A 15,412-nucleotide genomic window follows, 5' to 3' on the forward strand; every position below is an offset into this window, starting at 1 on the left:
TGGACATTTTTAATAGCTGGTACTGTCTTCAAAGAAACTGATGAATTTGAAAAAAGCATTATTTTAGATTTTTCAACATTTAATACCAATTTGTCTATCACTTATTCAGCAATGTAATAACAACTGGTGCCTCACAGAAAGAAGGTCGTGGGATCGATTCCCAGCCTTTCTGTGGAGTTTTGCATGTTCTCCCCGTGTCTGCATGGGTTTCCTCCAGGCACTCCAGTTTCCTCCCACAATCAAAAACATACTTATTTAGGGTCTGCTCCTTTCTCTGCCCCTGACCAAGGCAGAGTCTCTACATCTGGAGTTGGTCCCCGGGCGCCAAACTGTGGCCCACTGCTCCTAGTGGTGGGATCGTGTCTAACTGTAATTAGGATGGGAGGACAAATTTTGTTGTATGTATGTACAATGACAATAAAGGCTCTATTCTAGTCTGTTCTATTCTGTTCAATTTAACTTTAAACCTCCTTTGTTTTTGTTTTTTGTTTTTTACCAAATCCCATGAGCAGAAACTATTACACTGGATTTGTGACATTATGACCAACATATACATTTGAGTGGAATTAAGTCTATACATAGAATGAATGATGTGTCTGAAGAATCTAAAATCTGATTATGTTGTGTGGGCCGCTGAAGAGGAGGTACTGCTGGCCCACCACCAGATGGCACCCTGCCAGGATGGCAGCGTTTGGGCCTCTAGAGGGGGCACTGGCCTTTTTGGTGCCACCAGGTGTGCACCGTTGTCAGCTGTTTTCCAGCATTCATCACTTCATCCATAAAAGCCTGGGAGAGACACCATAACTCTGCCGAGTTATCCGCTTACCATGCAGGTAAACTTACTCAGCCTTTTGTGCCGTTCGCACATTCATTGTTACTGAAGTCTTTGCAGTTGTGAATATATACTTGCAGCTTGGAGCCAAGTTTGTGGGAAGTTTGGAGGAGTTGGTGTCTCCACTCCTCAGTTCTTACTTTCTAAGTATAACAATTGACACTGCACGTTCTCCAGTTTTCCTCTGCACTCTGGGAGTTATTGGAGTTTTCCTTCAGGAGGATTACTGTGGTTTTTGCTGACTGTTTGCTGGGTGTACACACACCCACCTAATGTGTTTTTGCTCCTGCCAGCAGTACCGGTCCGACAGCCTCGATCGGTGGCCACCTGGGGGTACCAGGACTTGGCAGCTCCGGTGTGTTGCAGGCCTCCGGCTGGCGGTGGAACTTCGTGGGTTCCGGCTCTTCTCTGGATAGGCGTCTCCTACCCTCGGGCCTGCCCACGTGTCACCATTTATTATTAATTGGACTCTGCATATTTTGGACACTGTTTGCACCTTTGCAAAATAAATTGTTATTTATTGGTATTCCTATTGACCGCTCATTTACGCCCCCTAACGTGGCTCCGTGCATTCACTTTCTCAACAGATTATCTACTTTATATAAGATTCAATGCAGTTTCCTCTGCAATCAACAGAGCAAGCACGGATACCACGGAATTAGTCAATGAGTCAGAGAGTGGCTCAGCAAATTTTCCATCAGTAATTCTGTAAAAACTGCAGCATATCAGCTTTGTAATCTTGGGAATCCAATAGATACAGGTGAGGGCCAGCGCACCTCCTATTTTGGACCTGAATGGCATCTTTTTCTTTTAACATAAGAATTTTCAGGAATTCTTTCATATGTTGGTATAAATAATATAAATATGTCACAGACATGAACAAGCAAAGCTCTTCAGCATCTCACCATGTTATTTAGGTCCGTCAGACTTTTTTCCCCAGACCCCCCACTACACCCATCTAAACCCCCCACCACATTAACCATTTTTCTTTATTTGCCTCTCACATGCCTGGAAAGTCCTCACCATCTCATTTAGGTCCTTCAGACTTTATTTTCAGTAAATCCTTCTGGGTGCATTAGGATGGCTAAAAAAACATCATGCAGTTTACACACTAAATATTCACTGACTGACCTCATGAGCTGTCAAGGTGCGTCCTGCCTCTCAAGTTAGCTTTCCAGAATTCAATAGGGACTCAACATTTAGCACACCCTGCTCAGCGTGCCGCTCTCGTTGGAGCGACATGTCTGCTATTTTGGCATTGTGGGATAGCTCGCTGGACTACTTTCGCCTGACCCAGGGCTGAATTTACCAACATGAGAAGAGGCTGCTGGATGAGTGTGAGCATTGACTTACGATCATTTAAGAGTAAAAACACACAAGATAGACAAGTTCTTGTGCCAAATATACTCCTGATGCTTTTGTTACCCATGAAAACGCAGGTCTGGGAACTACTTTTTGTACAGGAATTCATCAAGCACATCGGCCGCGTACTAACACAGAATATACAAAAACTATATATTGTTATTCGGCCAAAACGAGAGCATCCACTGTTGACTTGCCATAAGCTAGTGGCACGCATGAGAGTATGCATTTAACATTTCCTGTTTCAGCAACAACAGAGCAGTTTAACCCGCAGGTGGCGTGACACTGTTTTTGCTTTTACATGTGCTCAACAATCTGCAAAAATGAAAGTATCTACACAAAGTCCCCATGGATTCCTTAGAAGCAAAGGTGAGTTGTAAACACAGAACACAGTGAGTCATCGTAGTGCTGGAAGAAGTACTCAGATCGTTTACTTTGATAACAAAAGTAAAAGGAGTGAAGCCCCATTGCAATTGTAAATTCCCTGTAACAAGAAAAAATCTTGTATTCAAAGCGTTCCTTAAGTAACAGAGCAAATGTATTAGCACCAAATATATGTAAATTACCAAAAACTAAAAATATGCATGATGCAGAATGACTATTTTTAGAATTATTGATACTTTGACATGTTAATCACTGTATTGTTACAGCTGGGAAATGTGGAGCAAATTTTTATTTATTTATACATATTTGATATATTACTGCTGGATAGCTTGTGAAGTTCCTACACAGGCCCTAACTGCCATTGGCTTCAAAGCCGTCTATCACGTGAAGCAGATAAAAGTCTGTGACCCCTCCTGGATGCAGATTACTTCCCCAGCCAAGGCCTGTATTTATTTCCAACTGGAGGGTCTGGAACATTGGAGATGAAGTGTCTTGTAGCATGACCAAGAACAGAACCCAGGTCTACGAGAGGTGGGAGTAAGTCACCATCAAGTCATGAATCAGCAAGTCCCGAGTCAAGTCTCAAGTCTTAAGACTTGACTTGGGACTTGCAGATTGATGACTTGACAGTGACTTACTCCCACCTCTGAGGTCTACATATTGGAAACTCAACTAACTTATTTTTCTTTCTGAGCCACCAATAAATCCTTATGATCTACTTTTGAGCCATATGAATAATCTGGACTGAATATCCTAAATGCATTAGTCTTGGATACGTCCTAACATGACCGTGATCAGAGTGATCAAGGGCCCTTAACTGGCCCCAAGTTTCTTTAAATGGCCTAACTATACATTTTGCCCACTAATGTTTTGTTTCTGCGCTCCATGCCCCTTACTTGAGTACAACAGAGCAGTATAGCATTTCTTTTTCTTAAATATGAGGATAATTTTGTATACCCCATTGGTGGGGCCCTCTGAGGGGGATCAATTCCCCATAGGTCCAATCAACTTGAGAACCATGTAAACCTTCTTATCAGTGAAGGAAAGTGTGTTAAATGGGTAAAAGTTGCATTGAGTAATAAAAAAATTAAAAATTCAATTTTTTGTTATTTCTGGAAGCATGCAAGTAGTGCAGCAGATAACAGAAAATTTACAGAGGAATCCTTCAAATGTGATACAAGCACCAAATTTGGCAAAAGTACACCTTAGGTATTACTCTTTTGAAAAACCGACGTGCCACTTGAATTTTCAATAGGCGGCCACGTAGGGGTTAATTGAAGAATTACATAGGGGTCAAAATATAAAAATGCTCCAGTCATATTGAAAATTATACCACATTATTTGTCTGTTTGTAAAGATTCCAAAAAGGTATAATTTGGACAATCTATGACTGAATTCTATAGAGTTATGGGATAAAAACAACAAGAATGGTGACAGAGTTCAGTTTCAGTTTGTACAGGGGTCAAAAGTTAGAGTTGGTCCAATTTTGTTCAAAGGTAATGCAAATTATTGGTTGAGTTAATAGGGTTTCAAAAGGAATAGTTTGCACCATGTATCATGCTTAGTTATCACGTTACAACACAGTCAAAACTATTCAATTTATTAATCCAAGTAGCTCAATCAACAATTTGCACAATTTTTTACTAAAATTGGAGTAACTTTAACTTTTGACCCCTGTACAAACTGAATTTGGCCTTTATCACATTCTTAATGTTTTTACTCCATAACTCCATAACATTTAGTCATAGATAGCCCAAACTATACCTTTTTGGAATCTTTATGATTAGATAAATAATGTGGTATAGTTTTCAATATAATTGGAGTATTTTTATATTTTAACCCTGTGTAATTCTTTAACTGACCCCTATGTGACCGCCTATTGAAAATTCAATTAGCCAGTCAGTTATTTTCAAAAGAGCAATGTCTAAGGAGAATTTGTGCTGGATTTGGTGCTTGTATCATCATGTGAAGTATTGTTTCAGTTATTTGCTGCACTAAAGGTGTTGTGCTTTGCTGCATCCATGACACCACGGAACCACCATGAGTCCTGGGTGGAAACCACCCAGGCAGACAACCAATCCATCCCCACCTTTTAACAGTAACCATCTGTCTGCCACAGTCAGGTGAAGTATGGGCGACCCCTTGGCCTTTTCCAGCCATTGGAGTCCTCAACACTCAGGCACCTATGTTGTGGATCATGTACAGAGAAACGTACCACATGACCAACATGTTAAAGCTGACGCTCCCTCACAGTGCAAGTGATACTCCTCATCTGAGTCTCCCTCAGTAACCACAGACATCCAGCCATCGCCTTAGGTCGCTGGTTAGCGTCCAAGTTTCATAACCATACAGTAGTGTTCAGAATAATAGTGCTATGTGACTAAGAAGATTAATCCAGGTTTTGAGTATATTTCTTATTGCTACATGGGAAACAAGGTACCAGTAGATTCAGTAGATTCTCACAAATCCAACAAGACCAAGCATTCATGATATGCACACTCTTAAGGCTATGAAATTGGGCTATTAGTAAAAAATAGTAGAAAAGGGGGTGTTCACAATAATAGTAGCATCTGCTGTTGACGCTACAAACTCAAAACTATTATGTTCAAACTGCTTTTTTTTAGCAATCCTGTGAATCATTAAACTAGTATTTAGTTGTATAACCACAGTTTTTCATGATTTCTTCACATCTGCGAGGCATTAATTTTGTTGCTTTGGAACCAAGATTTTGCTCATTTACTAGTGTGCTTGGGGTCATTGTCGAAATGCCCATTTCAAGGGCATGTCCTCTTCAGCATAAGGCAACATGACCTCTTCAAGTATTTTGACATATCCAAACTGATCCATGATACCTGGTATGCGATATATAGGCCCAACACCATAGTAGGAGAAACATGCCCATATCATGTTGCTTGCTCCACCATGCTTCACTGTCTTCACAGTGTACTGTGGCTTGAATTCAGGTCATCTGACAAACTGTCTGCAGCCCCTAGACCCAAAAAGAACAATCTTAGTTTCATCAATCCACAAAATGTTGTGCCATTTCTCTTTAGGCCAGTTACTGTGTTCTTTGGCAAATAGTAATCTCTTCAGCATGTCATTTTTGCAAGCCCATATACATGCCCATATCATGATGCTTGCACCACCATGCTTCACTGTCTTCACTGTGAACTGTGGCTTGAATTCAGAGTTTGGGGGTCATCTCACAAACTGTCTGCGGCCCTTGGACCCAAAAAGAACAATTTTACTCTCATCAAAATAACAAAATATTCCTCCATTTCTCTTTAGGCCAGTTGATGTATTCTTTGGCAAATTGTAACCTCTTCTGCACGTCTTTTATTTAACAGAGGGACTTTGCAGTGGGATTCTTGCAAATAAATTAGCTTCACACAGGTGCCTTCTAACTGTCACAGCACTTACAGGTAACTCCAGACTGTCTTTGGTCATTCTGGAGCTGATCAATGGGTGAGCCTTTGCCATTCTGGTTATTCTTCTATCCATTTTGATGGTTGTTTTCCGTTTTCTTCCATGCGTCTGTTTTTTTTTTTTTTTTTTTTTTCCATTTTAAAGCATTGGAGATCATTGTAGATGAACAGCCTGTAATTTTTTGCACCTGTGCATAAGACTTCCCCTCTCCAATCAACTTTTTAATCAAACTACGCTGTTCTTCTGAACAATGTCTTGAATGTCCCATTTTCCTCAGGCTTTCAAAGAGAAAAGCATGTTCAACAGGTGCTGGCTTCATCCTTAAATAGGGGACACCTGATTCACACCTGTTTGTTCCACAAAATTGACAAACTCACTGACTGAATGCCACACTACTATTATTGTATTATATTACTCAAAACCTGGATTAATCTTTTTAGTCACATAGCACTACTATTATTCTGAACACTACTGTACGATAAGACTGGAAGCCTTAAAACCCTGGACCTTCATTCTCCTGCAGAGATATGTATCACCAAACACCTCTGTCCAACGACCTCACAAGCACTTCCCAGACATCTTTTAATCTCAAAGGCCAACACCAAAGAGTCATGAATGTCAGTGCCCCTAACCTGGGCACGCAATATATATGACTATACTATATAATATATGGACTGATCTGTCACTTGAGCCAGACACGTGTTTTCAAGGGTGGTTTAATCAAATTTCAAGGTACAGACTACAGAGGATTCTCAGTACACAACACAAGTATGTCGTGATGTTTATTTCTCAGTTATTTGTATTGTTAATCTAAATTTCCAAAGTAACTTGTAACTAAAGTTGTCAGATCATTGTAATGGAGTAAAAATGACAATATTTGCCTCTGAGATATAGTGGAATGGAAGTATGAAGTAGGAAACAATAAAAATACTGAAAGTACAAGTATTTCACATTTGTATTTGAGTGCCATACTTGAGTAAATGTACTTAGTTATTTCAGCAGGGGAGTTACGTAATGCTTACCAAGAGAATGTTTTTGTCAGATCCCATTTCATTGTGTTCCACTTCCCATTCTAGGCAGCGTCCAGGAATCCTCCCAGCAGGACTCTCCCAAAGAACTTCCAGTTGAGATTGAGGACCTTTTTGCAGCCATACTTTTTCTGAGATGTCAGGTTTCACTACATCAACATTAAGAAAGCAGTGACGGGATCAGCACAGATTCACCCTCATGCAGTGTGCTTGCAACAACTGTTCCGTCGAGTGAATACTTGGTCTGGTTCACCAGATTGTGTGCACAGTGCTCTACCTTACATACATGCAGGTACCTTGGTTTTGGATTTGCACACAAAAGAAGGTTGGTTTCAGGGGCCCTTGAGGAGAGGAACCATTCACACAGACGTTGATATCCGTGAAATCAGGCAGTGCTTTTCCTGTAAAGTTGCAGCCGATCCTGTGCCCATTTGACATGATATATTTGGGACATTCCTCAGTTTGCTTCAGTTCCCTGTGCCTGGGTAAGAAACAATCATAATATAAACACCATGTGATGTGAATCAGGTGTTTGCATATTTGTGTATGTTTGCATATGCATAGCTGTGTCCAGTTGTACGTGTGTAACATGCCACACGCAGCCAGGCAGCAGAGATAAATATCCAATCTGAGTCAGGTCTGGGAGTATATATGTACGTTGGCACCGGACATCACCACATCCAACACTGTCCCAGAGCCTGCAAGTCTAGGTCTACAGGTAGTGATACCATTTGTCAGATGGCACTAGCTTAAACTGCCCACATTTGAGGTGACTGGACACTAACACCATTCCTTTGTATAAAACCTGGATGGAGGGAAGCTCACGTCCACTGACGCACTTGGCTGTTTGTTTTGTGCTCTTCCGCTCTTTATGGCTGAAAGATCTACAGTTTTGATACCACACAGTGATGCATCCCATCAGGATCTTTGGCCCCATGCCAAACTTTTTCAACTGTAAGTCAAATCCCCTTGGCTTCTCTCTTCTCTCACTCTGGGTCACTACAGCAGATCTGAGGTAGCACAAGTTGCTTTCTACAGTTGACCTGCTGATTGCTGTTGTAGGAATACAGGGAGAAAAGGAAGGGGCTCAGGATACAAACCTGAGGCACTCCTGTGTTGAGAGTCATTGAGGCAGAAGCATTGGAGTATATCCTTGCTGCCTGGTATAGATTTGAGAGCAAATTTAGGATCCAGCTACATGGACTGATTTTGAGTCCAAGATCCCTGAGCATAGTATTGAGTCGAGTAAGGACTTTCATGTTAAATTCTGAAGTAGCGACTTTAGGTATGGTATTTAGTGAGCAGAGGTGTATTCGGCTCGCTCCGCTGCACTTTTCAATTTTCTGCCTTGTAAACCTCACACTTTTTGTTTGGAATTCCATTTTTATTTTTATTTTTCATATTTACCGCTTTTTGACCATCTGTAAAATGTCCAAGTCAAAGAGTACAGAAAAACAAGACAGAGAAACTTCGTTGCTTGTGGCACCTGAAACTATTGCGGAGATTAGACTTTTGTTGGAAGACGAAAGAGCTGCACTGTCAGCGGACTTTACGCCTTCTTTTGAAAGTTTGTTGTCCATGCTGGACTGCATCCAATGTGCAGTGTGTGGCCGCGGTTTACACATTAATTCTCTTGAATCCACGCACACCGATTTTGACCAATGTTTGGACCAGCTCAAAGCCAAATTCACTGCACTACGAAGAGACAACTAGTGGTTAATATCCAAGGTGGCAGACCTGGAGGGATGCAGCAGACACCGGAATGTTCAGATTGTGGGTTTATCTAAAGCTATCAAGGGTCCGCATCATTCAGTTTTTTCCTCCCAACTCCTGATCGATGTTTTTGGAATGGAGGTGCTCGCTTCACCGCCAGAATTGGACATGGTGCACCGGAGCTTAGCTCCTAAACCAGCTCCAGTTATACTGCATTTTCATCACTATCAAATGAAAGATCTGGTGATTCGTGAGGCATGTAAGAGGGAAGACCTGGCGTACAACGGCCATAAGATTTTTCTTTTCTTTTCTTACAACTTGAAAAAATCGAGTTCAGTATAAGAGGGAGGGCTTATGGGTTTCTAAAAATGTGGCAACCATATAGTATTTCTTATCTTGGATTTTTGAAAAATCTAGGTCCTGAATGAAATAATTGATATGGGAGCATGGTTTTTTTTGCGTCCCACCAAGGATGTAATAAAATCATTGGCGTTTATTTTTTTATTTGTCTGTCCGACTGTTAGCGGGATTATGTCAAAACTACTGTGCGGATTTTGACAAAAGTTTCACTACAGATAAATATTAGGCCAAGGAAGACTCCATTACATTTTGGAGGTGATCTGGATCTGGATTCTGGATCAGGTTTCATTTTATACAGGCTTTGAAGGATTACTGTTAGCAGGATTAAGTCAAAACTGCTGTACGGACTCTCACAAAATTTTCACCACAGATATACACTCAACAAAAATATAAATGCAACACTTTTGGTTTTGCTCCCATTTTGTATGAGATTAACTCAAAGATCTAAAACTTTTTCCACATACACAATATCACCATTTCCCTCAAATATTGTCCACAAACCAGTCTAAATCTGTAAGAGTGAGCACTTCTCCTTTGCTGAGATAATCCATCCCACCTCACAGGTGTGCCATATCAAGATGCTGATTAGACACCATGATTAGTGCACAGGTGTGCCTTAGACTGCCCACAAAAAAAGGTCACTCTGAAAGGTGCAGTTTTATCACACAGCACAATGCCACAGATGTCGCAAGATTTGAGGGAGCGTGCAATTGGCATGCTGACAGCAGGAATGTCAACCAGAGCTGTTGCTCATGTATTGAATGTTCATTTCTCTACCATAAGCCGTCTCCAAAGGCATTTCAGAGAATTTGGCAGTACATCCAACCAGCCTCACAACCGCAGACCATGTGTAACCACACCAGCCCAGGACCTCCACATCCAGCATGTTCACCTCCAAGATTGTCTGAGACCAGCCACTCGGACAGCTGCTGAAACAATCGGTTTGCATAACCAAAGAATTTCTGCACAAACTGTCAGAAACCGTCTCAGGGAAGCTCATCTGCATGCTCTTCGTCCTCATCGGGGTCTCGACCTGACTCCAGTTCGTCGTCGTAACCGACTTGAGTGGGCAAATGCTCACATTCGCTGGCGTTTGGCACATTGGAGAGGTGTTCTCTTCACGGATGAATCCCGGTTCACACTGTTCAGGGCAGATGGCAGACAGCGTGTGTGGCGTTGTGTGGGTGAGCGGTTTTCTGATGTTAATGTTGTGGATCGAGTGGCCCATGGTGGCGGTGGGGTTATGGTATGGCAGGAGTCTGTTATGGACGAAGAACACAGGTGCATTTTATTGATGGCATTTTGAATGCACAGAGATACCGTGACGAGATCCTGAGGCCCATTGTTGTGCCATACATCCAAGAACATCACCTCATGTTGCAGCAGGATAATGCATGGCCCCATGTTGCAAGGATCTGTACACAATTCTTGGAAGCTAAAAATGTCCCAGTTCTTGCATGGCCGGCATACTCACCGGACATGTCACCCATTGAGCATGTTTGGGATGCTCTGGACCGGCGTATACGACAACGTGTACCAGTTCCTGCCAATATCCAGCAACTTCGCACAGCCATTGAAGAGGAGTGGACCGACATTCCACAGGCCACAATTGACAACCTGATCAACTCTATGCGAAGGAGATGTTTTGCACTGCATGAGGCAAATGGTGGTCACACCAGATACTGACTGGTATCCCCCCCCCAAATAAAACAAAACTGCACCTGTCAGAGTGGCCTTTTTTTGTGGGCAGTCTAAGGCACACCTGTGCACTAATCATGGTGTCTAATCAGCATCTTGATATGGCACACCTGTGAGGTGGGATGGATTATCTCAGCAAAGGAGAAGTGCTCACTATCACAGATTTAGACTGGTTTGTGAACAATATTTGAGGGAAATGGTGATATTGTGTATGTGGAAAAAGTTTTAGATCTTTGAGTTCATCTCATACAAAATGGGAGCAAAACCAAAAGTGTTGCGTTTGTATTTTTGTTGAGTGTATATTAGGCCATGGAAGATGCCATTAAATTTTGAAGGTGATCTCGATCCACATTCTGGATCAAAATTTCACTTTATATAGGCTTTGAAGGATTACATCAAAAGTACTTCACAGAGTCTCACCAAATTTGCACCACAGATAGATATTAGGCAGTGGTGGACACAGCTAAACTAACCAAAAAGCATTCTGAAGGTTTGACGTTAAACAGACATGTGCCGAAATGCATTATGGGAAAATTCAAATGACCTGCTCTCATCACCCAAACCCCCCCCCCCCCCCCCCCCCCCAAAAAAAAAATGCACAGAACACTGAATGGGAGTGTAAATAGACCAACTGTAATTTGTATGCGGTATTGAGGTTTCAAATTCCGCAAAATGTCAAAAAAATGTCAGAGTTTGCAGTGAGACTGTCTGATCAGGCTGCAATTTAACCGCTGCACACGAACAACTGCATTAACGTCATCCCAACATAAAACTCTTTGTATATTGTGCATAAACTCCTGTGAATATATGATCTGGGTTTTTAGATGTTGTTATTATGTTTGTTTAATGTAAACCTGTGAGAAGCTCAGGTTGTTTCACCGTTATTTACAATGGGCAGGGAATCACTGTGAGCCGCAGTTCCTTCATGTTCATGTCATTCTGGAGGAAACTGAAGTTTGCTCTTTAAGATCCTGCTTATTGTCCTTTACAGCACTGTTTGTTCCAGAATAATATATAAAATGTTTGAAATTCAGTTTGTGTTTGCAGCAATCTCTTAAAAATGTTATAAAAGGCATAAAAGTTACATTTTGGTTGTATAATGTTCATTTGCAATTGTCATCGTGTACTTTCTCAGTGTTATTTTGACTGCAGCAACTCTCTGGTGTGCAAGGGATTATGGGATATCTCAATGGGGCAAATTGTGGTACTTTAAAATGATATACTTTCGTGAAACTGAAATAAACAACAACAACAAAAAAAAAGCCAATTTTGACACCCCCTGTAAATTTACTGTAACTTGTGTGTTGGTTTTTACAATGCCTGTGATCTGTGATCCACTTATATTGAGATGTTCTGAATATGTTGGTCTATTTACACTCCCATACAGTAGATGGCAGAGTTCTCTGCATTTTGATGAGGGGGGGCATAAACTAAGATAGAGGCCCACGTGAGAGCATGGGTTGTCAAAGTTAGCTGAAAAGCTAATCTGTTAACAAAAAATCTTAGCTTTGCTAATTAGCAGTTAGTGGGTTAGTGGAGCTGTAACCACCACTGATATTAGGGCATGGAAGACTCCACTGAATATTGGAGGTGATCCAGATCCCGAATTCACTTTATAAAGGCTTTGAAGGATTACTGTTAGCAGGATTATGTCAAAATTCCTGCACAGATTTTGATGAAATTTTTAACACAGACACATATTAGGACATGGAAGAAAATAGTTTTTGATTAATGTATCAGTATGTCTGAATACAACCCTGGCAAAAATTATGGAATCACCGGCCTTGGAGGATGTTCATTCAGTTGTTAAATTTTGTAGAAAAAAAGCAGATATGACACAAAACTAAAGTCATTTCAAATGGCAACTTTCTGGCTTTAAGAAACACTATAAAAAAAATCAGGAAAAAAATTTGTGGCAGTCAGTAACAGTTACGTTTTTAGACCAAGCAGAGGGAAAAAAATATGGAATCACTCAATCCTGAGGAAAAAATTATGGAATCATGAAAAACAAAAGAACGCTCCAACACATCACTAGTATTTTGTTGTACCACCTCTGGCTTTTATAACAGCTTGCAGTCTCTGAGGCATGGACTTAATGAGTGACAAACAGTACTCTTCATCAATCTGGCTCCAACTTTCTCTGATTGCTGTTGCCAGATCATCTTTGCAGGTTGGAGCCTTGTCATGGACCATTTTCTTCAACTTTCACCAAAGATTTTCAATTGGATTAAGATCCGGACTATTTGCAGGCCATGACATTGACCCTATGTGTCTTTTTGCAAGAAATGTTTTCACATTTTTTGCTCTATGGCAAGATGCATTATCATCTTGAAAAATGATTTCATCATCCCCAAACATCCTTTCAATTGATGGGATAAGAAAAGTGTCCAAAATATCAACGTAAACTTGTGCATTTATTGATGATGTAATGACAGCCATCTCCCCAGTGCCTTTACCTGACATGTAGCCCCGTATCATCAATGACTGTGGAAATTTACATGTTCTCTTCAGGCAGTCATCTTTATAAATCTCATTGGAACGGCACCAAACAAAAGTTCCAGCATCATCACCTTGCCCAATGCAGATTCGAGATTCATCACTGAATATGACTTTCATCCAGTCATCCACAGTCCACGAGTGCTTTTCCTTAGCCCATTGTAACCTTGTTTTTTTTTCTGTTTAGGTGTTAATGATGGCTTTCGTTTAGCTTTTCTGTATGTAAATCCCATTTCCTTTAGGCGGTCTCTTACAGTTCGGTCACAGACGTTGACTCCAGTTTCCTCCCATTCGTTCCTCATTTGTTTTGTTGTGCATTTTCGATTTTTGAGACATATTGCTTTAAGTTTTCTGTCTTGACGCTTTGATGTCTTCCTTGGTCTACCAGTATGTTTGCCTTTAACAACCTTCCCATGTTGTTTGTATTTGGTCCAGAGTTTAGACATAGCTGACTGTGAACAACCAACATCTTTTGCAACATTGCGTGATGATTTACCCTCTTTTAAGAGTTTGATAATCCTCTCCTTTGTTTCAGTTGACATCTCTCGTGTTGGAGCCATGATTCATGTCAGTCCACTTGGTGCAACAGTTCTCCAAGGTGTGATCACTCCTTTTCAGATGCAGACTAACGAGCAGATCTGATTTGATGCAGGTGTTAGTTTTGGGAATGAAAATTTACAGAGTGATTCCATAATTTATTCCTCAGAACTGAGTGAGTCCACATTTTTTTCCCTCTGCTTGGTCTAAAAAAGTAACCGTTACTGACTGCCACAATTTTTTTTTCTTGATTTCTTATAGTGTTTCTTAAAGCCAGAAAGTTGCCATTTGACATGACTTTAGTTTTGTGTCATGTCTGTGATCTGCTTTTTTTCTACAAATTTAAACAACTGAATGAACATCCTCCGAGGCCGGTGATTCCATAATTATTGCCAGGGGTTGTATATGTCTGTATATATATAAACTCAGTGTCCAAGATTAATCTAACTACATTTAAGATAAGATTTTTCACAAGAGATCGTATTCAATCTGACTGGAAGACTGGCAGACATTGACACAAGTTATGAAATAGGATCCGCATCCACATCTTGGAAGTTCCTAGGAATTGCACTGATAATGCCATTGTTGACAGTATAAGGTGAGTCATATCCCATATCACTATGACTTGTGCAGACAAGGTTTAATGGAAATGTTGTGCTGTGCAAGGAGGTGAGATGTGTGATGTGTGTGAGTGTAGCCAGTGGAGGCCTTTGTGATGATGTGACTCACTGTGGTCTAGGATGACTTTTAATGGACTTAAACATACCAGAAATAAAGGTTTTGCTGTGAACCAAGAGGCATATTTGGACTTCTATCCCACCTGCACTCCAAATACTCCATGTTATGGAACACACAAACAAAACCCTGGACTGTGGTACCCGCAATGCCTAGAGATAGAAATAGAGGTCAGACTGGAAACAAGTCTATTTAGATCATACTGTTAGATTAATTTGAAAAAAACCTCCGACTGACCTGTACTGGGAGGCTGTTGGACCAGTTCAGTATAGTTTGTACTCTTGAGCACCGAGCCATTGGTGCAGGGTCCAGTCAGTACCGTGTAAACTCTTACTCTGATTTCATTCATCAGATCAAATTGCACACTGTACGTACTCTCAGGTGTCCTGATGGCCTGCCAACACAGAAAATCAACCTTATTGTAGATATATAAATATCATATATAAAAGTGTGTGTATATATATATATATATATATATATACATCCTTGCCTCAAGTGGAGGATTTTAAGTATCTCGGGGTCTTGTTCACGAGTGAGGGGCGGATGGAGCGTGAGATCGATAGACGGATCGGTGCAGCATCTGCAGTGATGCGGTCGCTGTATCGGACCGTCGTGGTGAAGAGAGAGCTGAGTAGGGGGGCAAAGCTCTCGATTTACCGATCGATCTACGTTCCGATCTTCACCTATGGTCATGAGATTTGGCTCATGACCGAAAGAACAAGATCACGAGTACAAGCAGCCGAGATGAGTTTCCTCCGCAGGGTAGCTGGGCACTCCATTAGAGATAGGGTGAGGAGTTCGGTCACTCGGGAGGAGCTCAGAGTCGAGCCGCTGCTCCTCC

At 41.2% G+C, this 15,412-nt stretch overlaps 1 protein-coding gene across 2 annotated transcripts in view; it reads right to left on the reverse strand.

Annotated features, from left to right (window-relative positions):
* Positions 1-15,412, reverse strand: part of il13ra2 (interleukin 13 receptor, alpha 2) — a 43,331-nt gene that overhangs the window by 15,590 nt on the left and 12,329 nt on the right. For both annotated transcript variants that reach the window (XM_034178540.1, XM_034178541.1), the window contains exons 4-7: positions 14,809-14,965; positions 14,603-14,723; positions 7,329-7,513; positions 7,027-7,181 (exon numbers count right to left, since the gene is read on the reverse strand). In XM_034178540.1, the coding sequence (XP_034034431.1) occupies positions 7,027-7,181; positions 7,329-7,513; positions 14,603-14,723; positions 14,809-14,965 (618 nt within the window). The remainder of the gene's footprint in view (positions 1-7,026; positions 7,182-7,328; positions 7,514-14,602; positions 14,724-14,808; positions 14,966-15,412) is intronic.

Source organism: Thalassophryne amazonica, chromosome 9 (assembly GCF_902500255.1).
Source record: "Thalassophryne amazonica chromosome 9, fThaAma1.1, whole genome shotgun sequence".
Taxonomy (NCBI): Eukaryota; Metazoa; Chordata; class Actinopteri; order Batrachoidiformes; family Batrachoididae; genus Thalassophryne; species Thalassophryne amazonica.